Source organism: Tetrao urogallus (genome assembly GCF_951394365.1).
Source record: "Tetrao urogallus genome assembly, chromosome: 19".
NCBI classification, from domain to species: domain Eukaryota; kingdom Metazoa; phylum Chordata; class Aves; order Galliformes; family Phasianidae; genus Tetrao; species Tetrao urogallus.
Window position 1 is genome coordinate 356,019 of NC_136832.1, and position 13,360 is coordinate 369,378.

The 13,360-nt window shown below is 51.8% G+C and overlaps 1 protein-coding gene across 1 annotated transcript in view; it reads left to right on the forward strand.

The window, feature by feature from the left end:
* Positions 1-3,676: 3,676 nt before the first annotated feature.
* The window catches only part of RGS3 (regulator of G protein signaling 3), a gene marked incomplete at both ends in the record, with an annotated part of 63,556 nt that continues 53,872 nt past the window's right edge, over positions 3,677-13,360 (forward strand). The window contains 6 exons of the mRNA XM_079544860.1: positions 3,677-3,761; positions 8,360-8,410; positions 10,232-10,290; positions 10,854-10,948; positions 11,802-11,870; positions 12,510-12,570. Of these exons, the coding sequence (XP_079400986.1) occupies positions 3,677-3,761; positions 8,360-8,410; positions 10,232-10,290; positions 10,854-10,948; positions 11,802-11,870; positions 12,510-12,570 (420 nt within the window). The remainder of the gene's footprint in view (positions 3,762-8,359; positions 8,411-10,231; positions 10,291-10,853; positions 10,949-11,801; positions 11,871-12,509; positions 12,571-13,360) is intronic.

The following is a 13,360-nucleotide window of genomic DNA, read 5'->3' on the forward strand; positions in this document are numbered from 1 at the left end:
TCTTGCTTTGTGCTTGTGTGAGGTGGAAGTGGGGTTTCGCAGGTGTTGAAGCAGATCTCTGCCAACAAAAGGGAACTCGCCCTTCCCCACTGTGTCATTTCTGGTTTCTGATCTCTACTGCTTTTGCAAACTCTGGCCAATCCAGTTTGCTGTGCCATAGACAGTTCAGTTTCTGCTGGATTAGTGAGCTCAACTGACCTGCTGGGCTGTGCCAGCCCTGGTGTGGCAGCAGGAAGCGGTGCCGGGCTGCATGGGGTCAGCTCAGCCATCTGCTGCAAGCATGGCTTCAGATTGCACACAGCTCAGCTGAGGAGACAGGCAGTAAGTTTTAAATTTGTTCAACTCAATGCTTTGCTCCATGCGATGCCCTTGTGGCAGAGGAAACCTGTCACAGGTTTCAGATTGGAAAAGGAATCAGTGGCCAACCAGTCTGTGGCTCCTCACTGGCATTTTCCAGGGAAACTGCTGCTCTGCTGCAGGAATGGTGCTGGGTGATAATGATGCCCCAGCTACGTCCTCTGCTTTGTGTTTGCCATAGACCCTAAACAATCCCACTGCTGGGAAGTGCTGAGGTTTTGTGTCTGCCCTTAATGGCAGACTTTGCTAATCCCAGAAATAACCTTTCTGTTCCTAAAAATCATTTGCCCGGGGAGGCAGGTAATTTTTTCTAGTGTGATTTGGCTCCTTGAGTTTCAAAGCCAGCTCTAACCTTGGAGGATTTATGTTTGCCTGAGGTACCCTTTAGCCTGACACAGCTGTCCAAGCACGTGTTTGGATTTGAATATCCAGCCAAAGGCAGATCTCTGTGCTGGCAAACTGAAATCTGTGATGGAGAACTGTGTTAAATTTTAAAAGAAAGTCATTAACTCCCAAGCCAAGCAGCTGAGTGGGCAGATTGCTGGAAACTCTAATAGAAAAGCAGGTGAAGGTCAGTCTCCAGGGGTTTGAATATTAGAAGTTGGAAGGAGTTGCTAACGTTCTGTTGGGAGCCTGCAGGGAGTGGAGCCACAGCATTCATTATAGCTACCACCTTTTCCCCGTGCACATTCTTGACTTCCAAGTGCTGAAGCCCTGCTCTCTTTGGATGCTTTTTTTACAGTGCTACCGAGCTCGTGGCAGCTGAATCGCAGTGTGTGCACAGGAGGTGGGTGCTTGGGCACTGCTGGAGCAAGGGACAGTCCTGTGCCAGAGCCATGGAGCAGCGGGGAGAGTCAGGGCTGGCATGTGAGTGCTGGGTGATTTCTCACTGAGTGCTGCTGTCTGCTGGGTGGAACATGAATCATGACCATGCAGGTTCCAGAACCTGGTGCTTGGAGGAGACCACATCTCCCACACATGCTTTGCAGAGTACCAGAGATGCTCGGCTCCTTGGGGGATTGCATTTGTGGGATGGCAAATCATGGTCTCTCTGTTTGCACCTTGTGCTGCAGGATGGAGTGGGCATGAGCCTGCAGGATTTGAGAGTGAGGACTGATTTTTGCAGCCAATGAACTTCAGTCCTGTGGGTATGAGGGACTCCCACGGCCCTGGTCCTCCTGAATAGGGATGGGAAAAACGATGTCTAATGGCATATTCTGTGAGAATGGCTACTTTAGAGAAATTGTGCTGTTCTTTTATTGTCCCTGTTGTCTTTTGCCTCTTATTATGCTATCATTTTTTTCCCCAGGGGCTAGTACATTTTTTGGGATAAACCCTTAATTTTGTTGGGTGGCAGACAGAGACCACTGGGAATGCAGCAAATGGGTTCAGCTGAGCAAAATGTGGGGAAGCATTTTTGATAAGCCAGGAGGGAAGAATATTTTGTGGTGCCTGCTTCCCCTGGAAATTGTTCTGTACCCCCAAACAGTGCCTGTTTCACCTGCTTGCTGGTTCCTGATCACCCAGCACAGTGCTGACATCACTTCCTTGGGATCTGATGTGTGGTGTCCCAGTGTTAACAAGGCTTCAGAGGCATGCAGCGTGTGATGGGTGCTGGGGATGGTGGCACTCTTTCAGCCCTCCTGTTCAGGGGGTGACAGCAGATCTGGCTGTGACCTTGTGACAGCAGCTTGTTTTCTAGGGACTCAGTCTGTGATCTTGCTATTAGATACTGCTGTAAGATGGGTTTTGAGCCTTCAGGAGACTTGTCTTGTATCCCCCAGGGCTGGGATGATAAGTACCTCCTGTTGCAGTGCTCCATATTATCAGTGCACCTGACTGAGTTCCTCTCCCAGGTCCTTCTTCAGTGCTACCTGTGAGGGCTGAAAGGGTTCATCCCTCCCCAGCTCTGTGGGCAGGACTCACTGCATCCAGGGCTCTTTGGCACATGAGCAAGCATGGCTGGGTGGTGGTGAACAGGACACCTCCAGTTTCCAGCTTGAATGAGCTCTGGTGTTGGCAATCTCTGCTGAAGCTGAAGGAAAGGCAGACCCATTTATCTGATGTCTACAGGGCACAGAGCATGCCATGGGGATGTTTCTAAATGCTGGGATGCAGGAAACAAGGCAGCATGGTGTCTGGAGAACAAAAAAGGGTTCACAGGACACTACAGAATGATGTCCTCTGCATTCCAGCTGTGTGTCCTGACCTGCCTGTTTCTTTTATCTCTGGCAGGCACAAGGCACAGCCCTGGGATGTGGGGGCTGCCAGAGGTACAACGCAGGGCAGAGAGAGCCTGCTGGCGGAGCCAGGGAGCGGTGCTGGGCAGAAAGAGGAAGATCAGTCCTGCATGGGTGAAGGGGAAAGGTAAGGGATGGGGCTGAGGGGGACAGCAGGTGGGCTTGGCCCTGACAGGAGAGTGGGGAGGACGCAGGGGTGCCAGCATCCTGAACTCTGCAGGATTCTGTTGTCAGCTGTGGTGGGCAGAGCTGGCTGCAACCTTATCTCCCATCGCTCACCTCAGCCTGGGCTCAGGGTGTCTATGGGTGGCCTCTGCCACCCTGAAACATCAGTCCCCAAGGCGTCCTGCAGGGCTTGGAGCAGGGCGGCATGGCTCCATGGGCTGTGCTCACCTCCAGGTGTCTCTGCTCTTTTTTTTCCCTGTCTCTTCTGAGCTGGTAACAGTGGCCAAACATTGAAAGAGAGCACAAGGGGGGAGGGGAAGTACGTGCTTTTTTGCCCTGGTGCTGGAAATGGTCTCTGGGGCACTTTGCAGTCTGTGTGTGTTGAAAGAGAGATTATTCTTTCAGTTGCTTTGTATTTTTTCTCTTTCCTGACTCCGGAGCTGCTGGATGCACTGCTGGCTCCCATTGCATTCATTGTCACAAGCACGTAACCCTATCCTGCCGCCCCTCCCCTCTGTAATCCACAGAAATGAACTCTCCTGCAGCCCTTCCCCTCCTGCGTTATTTGTCCAAATCGCTGTGAATGTTTCTCTTTGCTCTGGCGCTCCAGCAGCTGAGTGCATGCTAACAATCCTGCGGTACAGCGGAGAGGAAGAAGCGGTTCGGCTGCGGGGCCGCCGGGCGGGCAGAGTGCTGCTGGGCTCAGCGGGTTTGGCCCTGTTTGCCCAGACAGGTGCGGCCTCCATTCAAATCCGCGGGGCCAATGGGAGCTGCGCTGTTCAAACGCGGCGGTTGGAGCGCGTCCCTTGGAAACGCCACTGCTGGCTAGCCTGTCCCTCCTGGCTGCAGCTAGCTCAGCTTTCTCAGACCTGACAGGGAGGGCTGCGATTTCTGCTAATTAGAGCTGTCCTGCCATGGAGTCTGGCAATGTGCACAGAGTCTCACTCTGCACCCGCCGGGCTGAGCCCCTGGGAGCTTCCTTCTGCCTCACCACCTTCGGTAAGCCGTGAGCCTGGCTTGGCTCGGGGTGCCAGGGGATGTGGTGTGGCACTGGGAGCCGCAGTGGCTCATGCTGGGAATGGTGGGAGCTGCTCTAAAGGCATTAACACAGAGCTTCTGCCTCACTGAGCTGAGGTAATGCTTGGCTCTGCTGAGCCCTAGATCCGGGCTGCAGCTACTGAGGTGATTTGCCCCCCCTGGCTGAGTGTGAGCTGGGATTGTTCTGTGGAGCCATCCACAGTTGTGGCAGATCCCCCGTCTCCTTCTTAGCTCTTTGTGGATCCTCCTGCAGCCGCCTCAGTTGTGCGGACTGTGCATGGACTTGAAGAATGCCAGGGACACGGGACTGTGGCTGGGTCCTGAAGCCATGACAGGTAGTGCAGTGTGGCCTCCACTCGTGTGCAGGATGGTTTGGCAGTGGCTGTCCTGCATGGGGGGAGGCTGCCTGCCCTTCCCAACTGGGAGGAATTTTAAAGCAGAAGTTTTATTTCAAGGCTGCTGCTCATTTTTGTAGGTGGGTGTTGCAAGCAGTCATGACACAAGGGCATGGAGAGGGCAGTGCAAGCAGAGCAGGGCAGCCCATGGGCAGCCAAGTGTGCTGCACTTTCTTCTTTCTGGCTTTTAAGTGTTCATTTGCTCAAGACAAGCTAAGAAGCTAAAAACCTCTAGTCTTTGTGACAAAGACTTTGTCTGTGCCCAGTAACATTGGACTCAGTTATCTTTATGGGTCCCTTGCAACTTGGGATATTCCATGATCTTGGCAGCCCGCTACTCTTCATGGGCCCACCAGCAGTGGGGTGATGTGGCTGGCACAGCTGCCCATGTGGGGATGACCATGGTGTTGCAAAGGCTGTGCTTGTATCTGAAGCTATACATGGTGGCCTTGGGATACTCTGCCCTATGCTGCTAGGAATGCCCCTTTGGGGTAGAAGCACCCTGCTGTGCACCCCCGTGGTTCTCATCTCTTCTGTCCTAGGTAAAACCTGCATTTTTCTCTCAATTAAACAGAAAAGCATTTTAAGGAGCACAAACCCAATTTTTCCATTCACCAGAGATCATCAGCAAGGAATAAATTTTCCTGCCTGCTGGTTCTGCTCCCAACATATGCCATTCCTGCGTGCCCACCAAGCTTCTCTCATGGGTGGGGATGTTTGTTTGCCAGCTTATATTTGTTGCTGCCTGGTTCATCCCTGTTCTCCATGCACCAGCTCTGTGCATCAGCTCAAATCACTTCTTTCCCAGATGATGACGTCCAAATGGATGGGCCCTGAGTGTCCTCCTGGTGGCAGTCGTATGAGCCCTGCTCTCCATGATGGATATGCAACCAGGAGCTGTCTGTGAGCCCTGCTGTGGGATGAGCTGTCTTCTCTTTCCTCTTCCTCTGGCTTTTCTCTGTACCTATTTTTGTTTATATTAACACCTTTGATCCAGATGACCTGGACAAGCTCTGCCAGGACCTCCCTACTGAAACTGTTTCCCTTTGTTCATTTTAGAGATGCACTGAAAAAGGCAAACCTGGGAAGAATCTTTCTCTGACTCTGCTTTTGGCGAGTGGTAGAAATGCAGCCTAAGTGCTTGCACAGCTAGACGTTGTGTTCCTGCTTTCCCAGCCCTGGGGAAGTTTGCTGCTCCGTGCATCTGAGGAAATGCAGCTGCTGCTGCTGAGCTGCTCTGTCCAAGTGCACCAGCATGCAGTGTCCTGTGCACTCCAGTTCTTTGTTCCAACCCTTGCTGGGCAGAGCCTTGGCCCCATGGCTGTCCCGGAGTTGTGCAGCCCCAGCAGCTCCCAGCCCCCTGCACTACCTGGCACAAAGGTTTCCTTTCTTTTTCCCAGCACCCATTCATTACTGGGCTGACTCCTCATCATGCTCGGTTAGAGGAGCGTTTTACTTCTGTGCTGTAGTGACTGTTAAATGCTAATAGAGGAGCAGCAAGTTGGTTCCCACAGGGTCAGAGATCTGGAGATTGCAGAGGGTGATTGGCTCAAAAGGCTGGGGTGGCTTTGGTGGCACAAAATTCTCAGTGTTGTAAATTGGTGCGAGATTAAAAAGCTGCATTGATTTACCCACCCAGAAAGGTGTGTCTTGTCTTTCTTGCCTTGCTTTCACGTGTGTATGTGCACACATAGACATGGCTGTGCACTCAAACACTGAAACACACAGGAGCTGAAGAGAAATCTGACAGTTTTGTCAACTGTTTTTTTTTTTTTTTTTTTTTAGTGAAAGATGAAGTTTGAGTTCTCTGAATTGCTTCGGGTTAAACAATCTCTTAAGATATCCCCACCTTGCAAAAGCAAGCTCTTGGGTGCGTCTCTTACTAAATGAAATGGTGTTTTGTAATTGAAATGATGTTTATATGTGCAAGAGTGATGTTTACCAGTTAGTTTGTTGTTTTTTTTCGTGCCAAGAAAAGAGTGTAAATGGGCTGTTTTGCTTTGGACTAAAGATGCTGTGCCAGTGATATTTTCCATCTGTTTGACTCTCCAGGAGTGTTTGAAAACATTTGGTTTTGAGTTGATTCGGAACAATTATGTGGATGTGGGACCCTGCATCACCCCTAAACTCTGCACATTGCATCCAGGCTGGCAGCAGGGTCCCTAATCCTTGGGACCCTTCTGGGGTGTTGTTCAGTGGGGAATCTCACATTCCACACCTCAGCAGCATTTTACCTAAATCCTGCCAAAGGCCATCGTGAGAGATTTTGTGCCAGTCTGAGTGCTGGAGATGGATTTCAGGTTAATGAGGGGTTGTGCATGCATGAGAATGGGAGAAAAACTGAGCTGGCAGGGCAAAGCCTCAACCCCATACTTTGTAACTGCTTGGAGTTCAATGCTGGGAATCAGCTGCCTGCAGAGAGGTCTGGGCAGTGCCAACAATCACAAATTGCAGCCCCAGATATGTGGTGGGAGCCTGGGGATTTGACATGGGAGTTTCGAAAGGCAGCAGAAGCTTCAGGTTGATTTTATAGACATGTAAGAACTGGATTTTATTCTTGGCTCTGCCATCATCTGTGTGCAGAGTGGGCAGTGAGTGATGTGGTCTTCAGCTGTGGATGCTGTGCTTGCTGGTGGTGACTTTGCTGACAGGCAGAGGCGTCTTTGGGATGCTCCTTTGTTTGCTCTTTGGAATGAGTGCTCCCATCTTGTCCCAGCATCTCTGCAGGAGGCTCTCTGGATTCAGAGGACAGCCTGGGTCTCCCAGGGTTTCAGCTGATACTGTCCTAGACATGCAAGTGTGAGCCTGGATCTGCTTGTGGGGGCCATCCTGGGAGCTGCTCCCAGCAGGATGCTCAGGTTGAGCCTCATCACCCTGGTATGAACCCTGCAGAGCCCTTGTCTGGCACTTTCTTGTCTCCATTACTCCTGCATCTTCTTTCTGCTGGAGTCCTCCCATTTTCCTGTCACTTTAAGTACTTCAAAAGACACTGATGGATATAAATTCACTCAAGGTTGCAAGGTCTTCCAGTTTGTCTGTTTGTTCCCTCTTTGCACTCCCCATCCTTTTGCACAGCACCAAGCACTGCCATGTGCTCCAGGTGGGTTGGTACCCCTGCACAAGCTTGGTTCTGACTGTGATGATTGTAGCAGATTGGGTAAGTCTTGGCAGTCCAGCCAGTGCTATCTTCCTAGTTTCCTCCCCAGTTCCATGTGCTGATCAGTCCAATTCTTCTCCTGGTGCCAACCTTCACAGGGGTCAGCTTTTTGGAGGCAGCGTTGGGTTGGGAGAACTTGGCTGTGGTTTTGGCATTGTGGTGGTCACGTCTCAACTGCAGCTTATGGAGCCACTTTTCATCTCTTCTTGGCTTTGCTTCTTGCTCTTGTTCACAGTGATGATAACACTGGGGGCTGAGGACTCTCCATCCAGACGTGCTACAAAGTGGTATTTTATTCACAGAGCTCCTTGAGGCTGTCCCCTCCCTCCCTGATGCAAGGGTACTGGTGTGCGTGGAACCCTGGGCTGGCTGGGTCCTGCTTGCTGGCTCAGCAGTGGAGGGTCTGCAGGCAGTGCAGCACAGCACAACTCTTCCTGGGGCTGGCAGCTCCTGGCCTCGTTCACAATCTATTTGGTGTCAAAAAGGTGACTGAAAACAGACTTCTAATTCCAGGTTAGGGCAGGTGTTGACTCCTGGTTTTAGGAGCTTTGCCAGTCTGCTAATCAGCCTTGGGTCCCTGGGAAATGCAGCCCTGTGGAGCTCAGAGGAGGGGAAGAGAAGGTTGAATGTGGACCGGGCAGGGGGAGCTTTGAATATGCAGCATACATCAGCAAGGCTCCCCTCACCCTCTGCTGAATTCATCCAGCAGCAACCCCTTGATGCTCCCCCTTCCTTTCTGATGGGTGTTTGTGTCAAAAACTTACTGCACGCTGAGAAAGCAGTATGCAGTTTTACCTGGAAAGCTTTTGAGTCTAAAGACTTCCTTGGTAGCAGATTTCCCTTCCCACACCTTTCCCTTGCTTCCCTGAGCAAAGCCCCTGTGCCTGGGGTGGGGAGGCAGGATGGTTTTGGCCCTGTGCACGGGGAGCATGATGTTCCCCATGCTGTGAATGCTGGCGACAGCATGAGGGTCCTACCTCCTCGCTGTTTCTCTTCTGTTCTCCCAGGCCAGCTGAAGCTGTCTATCGAGGTGCAGGACCGCTCCCTGATGCTGCATGGTGAGTATTGATTGCCCTAGGGTGTGTGGAGAGGTGGCCCTCCTGAGAGAGCCCGTGGGGGAGATACAAAAGGTACAGCACTGCCATCCCCTCATTCAGATCCAGGGGACAGCGTTGTGGTGGCTGTTGGGAGCAGCTCCATCAAATAGAGCAGCTCTTTAGTGCAGAACCAAAATTTCTGGAGTCTCTCATTGGTGGCTGCAGTGTGTTTTGTATTCTGGTTATATCAAGTTTTGTATTATGATATTATGATATTTGTATATCAAGTTTTGTATTCTGGTTATATCAAGTTTTTATTTCACTCTGCATGACGAGAGAAAAAGACAGAGATGTAATTTGGAAAAGAAAATCTGAAATGGACAAAAATTGTTTGCAGGATTTCCAAATGGTTCAGTTCAAACACTGAGCATCAGAAATATTTCTTCAGAAATGCATCTGACTTGGTCCTGGATGGTGGTGCTGTTGCTCACACCATGACATGTTCCCCTGGGAACAAGTGAAGCTCTATTGAAAATTTCCATCTCTGGGGAGTGGGTTGTAAGGAGAGTTGTGCAGCACCAGGGGATCCACACCTGAGGCCCAGGAGCTGCAGCACTGCCACTTTGTTGACAGGTATTGAGCCAATGTGAGTGTCAGAACCAAGTTTTTCTTTGGGAAGAGACCTGTCTGGGGGCACCCATGGGGCTCACTAGGATTGCTCCTGCAGTGAAAGATATGCGTGCTTGTGTCTTCTGGCACAGAACTTTCCTTGCTGTGGTCTTCTTAGGGCTTTGGGATGAATAAATGGTTGTAGGCTCAAGGAAGAAGCCAAGAATGTGAAGTGGAGTCAAAATCCCCTTTTTGTGAGCAAAGCAGGCTCATTGCTGCCATGGAGTTAAGCTCTATAGAACAAAAGGGAAATCAGGTACCTGGGGTTCCCAGCAGCATTAGGGGTGACTGTGCCAGACACCTGCAGGAGGGATGGAAAAGGTTTTTTTCTTGAGTAAAATTCTACTTCTCAGTCCAGCCTCATCCCTCCCTGTTTGTGACGAGATGGAGGTGTGGGGAACAGCTGAGCCATGCTCAGCCCCTCATCTCCCCCAGTTGCTTCCCTTTTCCAGTTGTGCAGGGAAGCTTTGTACAGAAACAACAGTAGGAAAATGTTTGGGTTTTTTTCCACCCCAACACCTTTAAACCCAAAGGAGGCTCTTATTGTGTCCTGTTGTGGAGGAACCTTGCAAACTGCATCACAGGGCAGTAGAGGATCCTCAAGAGCCCCTTTCTCCTCACACACCATGGTTTCTGCCAGGATGACCTCGCTTGTTGTGGCCACACATCCTGCTCTGACAAAGGCAGAGGCACTGCTGCCTTGCTCTACATGTTAGGAGTGAGCTCAGCCTCACTCTGACAGCCTGTCCTGCACTCTCTGGGCTCTGCAGCACAGATATTGCCTCCAGCTCCTGCTTAGGAAGCACAGGGTCCCCTGCTGTCAGCACTGGGACAAAGCTGAGACCCCGTTAGTGGGACTGCCATCAGGATGTGGCCGTGGGTATTTTAGTTGATGATACATTTGGCTCTAGGGCAGAGAACACAGTGCAGAGTCAAGTCAGGCAGATGAAATGCTGTTTGCCATCTGAATGGTGCACTGCATCTGCTGCCAACCTCACCCACAGATGCCAGTATTTGTAACAGGGTTGTCATAAAGAAAAAATATGGCAGAACCTTTCCCCTGTTTAAGGCTGAGCTGCTAGGGAGGTGTGCAGGGTCCTGCAAGGAGGGAGGTGCAGAGAGTTGCCTTCCTGATGCTGTGGGGCCTGATTTGGGGCTTTGTTTCCTTTCTAGTCGTGGAAGCAAAAGGTCTGATGGGGACAGAGTACCGGCCGTGCGACTCCTACGTGAAGGTAGGTTCTTCCTGCTCTCTTGGGGCTTTGGTGTTGGCCCTTCCAAGCATGATCCCTTTTATTTCTTCCTTGGGCTTCCCTACCTTAACATGGATGAGCAGCATGCGGGGAAGTTGCTGGTCTGGTGGCAAGGCTGATGGCTTTGTTGACGTGATGCCTGAGCCAGAAGAGCGAAGGAGAGCCGCTGAGAGGGGCTCTGAGAGACATTCAGGGGTGAGAGCACCCCACTGGGCAACCAACGGAGTAGTGCCCTGGGCTGCCCTGTGGTGTGTGCAGTGCAGCAAGCATCTTCTCTGCAAGTGGGCTGCAAGCCAGAGACTGACCAGCACATTTGTGTGCACCAGTCCCTGATATTCTACTGTTTTCCTTCCACCACCCTCTAAGGAGTTTTGTAATGCGATTGTTTGACATACGTAAGGCAAAGTGATCTAAGCTACCTGTGAGCATGGGCTCAGCCAGGTCTTTGAGGCTCAGCCACCTGTAACAGTGGCTGTGCTGTTCTCCTGAACTGCTGCGGAGTGTTATTTTGTGATGGCTGATGAGCTGCTTGCTTCCCCATGCAGATGTCAATTGTGCCAGATGCCGACGGGAAGTGCAGACAGAAAACAAAGACTGTGCCAGACAGCAAAAACCCAATCTTCCACGAGCACTTTGTCTTGTGAGTACAATGGAGCAGGGATGGCTCTGGCTTATCCCCCAGGTCCCACAGAGCAGTGGGGAATCAGTGGTTACTGTCCTGGAGCACCCTCTGGAAGCGAAGATGATGTGTTTGCTTTTACATTACGATCTGTAATAAACATGCATCACGCATGAGCTGCTCTGCTGCTGGGATGAGAAGTGACAGGCATTATTCTGCTGTTTTTTATAGCTGAAATATCTTGAACTTTTGGGCAGAGCTCATGCAGCAGTCAGCACACAATGTGGCAGTGGTGTTCCCGCATAGTTGGACACTTGCTGGGCAGGAGTTGAGCAAACACACTCAATTTCCTTGTGCCTGCAGTAGTATTGGCACCGTATGGAGGAGAAAGGTAAAAGGATTTCTTATAGCTCCAGCATGTCTCTGCATGGGAAGGGAGCTCTATGGCATGGAATGTTTCGGTACAGCACCTCATTGCTAGCAAACATGTCTGACAGACCTCCATCCTCATGCAACATTTAATCTGGGTCAGAATGTTTGTTTCATAGCATGCACAATTCCTTGTTCCTCATTTTTGTCTATTGATGTTGGATGTGTCCTTTTGCATGATACCCCCCTAAGGCACTGGAGCAGTGTTGCCAGCACCTGCCTAGGGGAGGTCACATCCCTGTGCTGTGGTTCGTCAGGAATGAGTACATCGGTGCAGCAGTGCCTTGTTGGAGGAACGCCAGCTGGGGTGATGCTGCAGGGCCTGTGCAGGGAGTGGAGAATACCTGGCTTCAAGGAGGGTGTGGGTCCCATGGCCATGCAGGCAGCCTATGCTGAGGTCTGCTGGGCAGAGCGCACTCATGGGCTGCCCTTCCGCTTCTTGCAGCCTGGTACAGGAGGAGGATGAGCAGAAACGTCTTCTGATCACAGTCTGGAACCGAGAGAGAGATTGCAGGTATGTGCCTTCCACACTGCATTTTGATGTTTTAAGGACAGGGCTGTCACTGCAGTGCACCTGCCTTCTGCTCTGGCCACCCATGTGAGCTCCTCGAGAGCATGACCTGACAACAGGCCTGCTGCACATGGGGAATTAAGGCTGCTCCGCGTGCAGATTGCTGGAGAGGAAACTGGGCCCTTGCCATCTCTGTGATGCTGCTGCTTGGTGGCAGTCACCACAGCCAGCATTTAGCATTCCCATCTACACTGTTGGCTGGGGCTTAGGGCAGGGATCTCCCCTACCTGCTGGGGTGACGCAGGGATGAGGAAAGCACAGCAGCTTGGGCTGTAGCACCTCAAAGATTGTGCCACCTGCTCAGGCAAGTGGCTGTTGGTTCCTTGGCCACGGTCCTGTCAGCATCAAGAAGGTGACCAGGATGCTGCATCCCAGCTCCCTCCTGCTCCTGCTGCAAGCCAGACTGTGTGGTTACATCACATATACTCCAGACGTGGAGAGAGGAGCATGTTCTGGACGTGGCCCAGCTCCCATTGTGTGCAGGGATATCTGCATGGCCCCTGAAAAGGGGTGCATATGGGCAAATGGTCCTTAGGAGAGGTTTCAAGTAGTGTGCACTGATAGTCTCTGACTTTTTTGCAGGCAAAGGAAACTGATTGGGTGCATGAGCTTTGGTGTGAAGTCCCTCCTGACCCTGGACAAGGTACCTTCATCTGGAGCACTGTGTGCAGGATTGGGTTGAGCAGGTGGATGTAGTGCTCCTTCAGGGCAGGAACAGGGAGCAGCTGGCTCTTTGCACCAGCAGGCAAGGAGACTTTGAAGGTGTCCAAGGACCTGCCAGTACAGAGCCACTGTGAGCTGGCACTGTGGGTGCCACTGCTGGAGGCAGGGGTGGGGAGCAGAGGAGGAATCCTAGATCAGGGGATTGCTGCTCCTTTCAGTGAGGACGCACTCAGCAGCATCAGGGGGTGCAGAGATGTGGCTCCTGTGAGTGCTGTGTAGGGCTGGGAGATGGGACCAGCCTTACCCAGCCTGCTGGCACTTGTCACACCTGTCCAACGGCCTCTGGGTGGTAACCAATGGATGGTGGGAACACCCTCCTTGGAAGAGGATTCTGTCTCTCTCCCTGCACTAAGCAGACAGGGCTCTACAGCTGAGGTGAGTGTGGGGTGGGCAACTGTAGGGGTGTCCACACCTGAGGGTGTTCCTGGTAGCAGCGGTGCTGCAAGGTGCTTCTGTGCCAGGCTGTGTCCCTGCTACTGCAGGTCTGTCCCTGCTGCTGCCCCGGCCTGGCTGCTGCTGGGTAATACAGCTTTCACACAGCTGGCTTTGCTTTTCTAAAGGAGTCTGCAGAGCTGATGCTGTGAATGACCTCTGCTGATCCAGTGAAACATCGAAAACTTTCATCCTAGCTGTTGGCAGTTAGGGATTTTGTCCCTGGACAGCCCAGACCAGGTGCTGGCACATCAGACAGGTTGGAAGGGCTTTAAGGA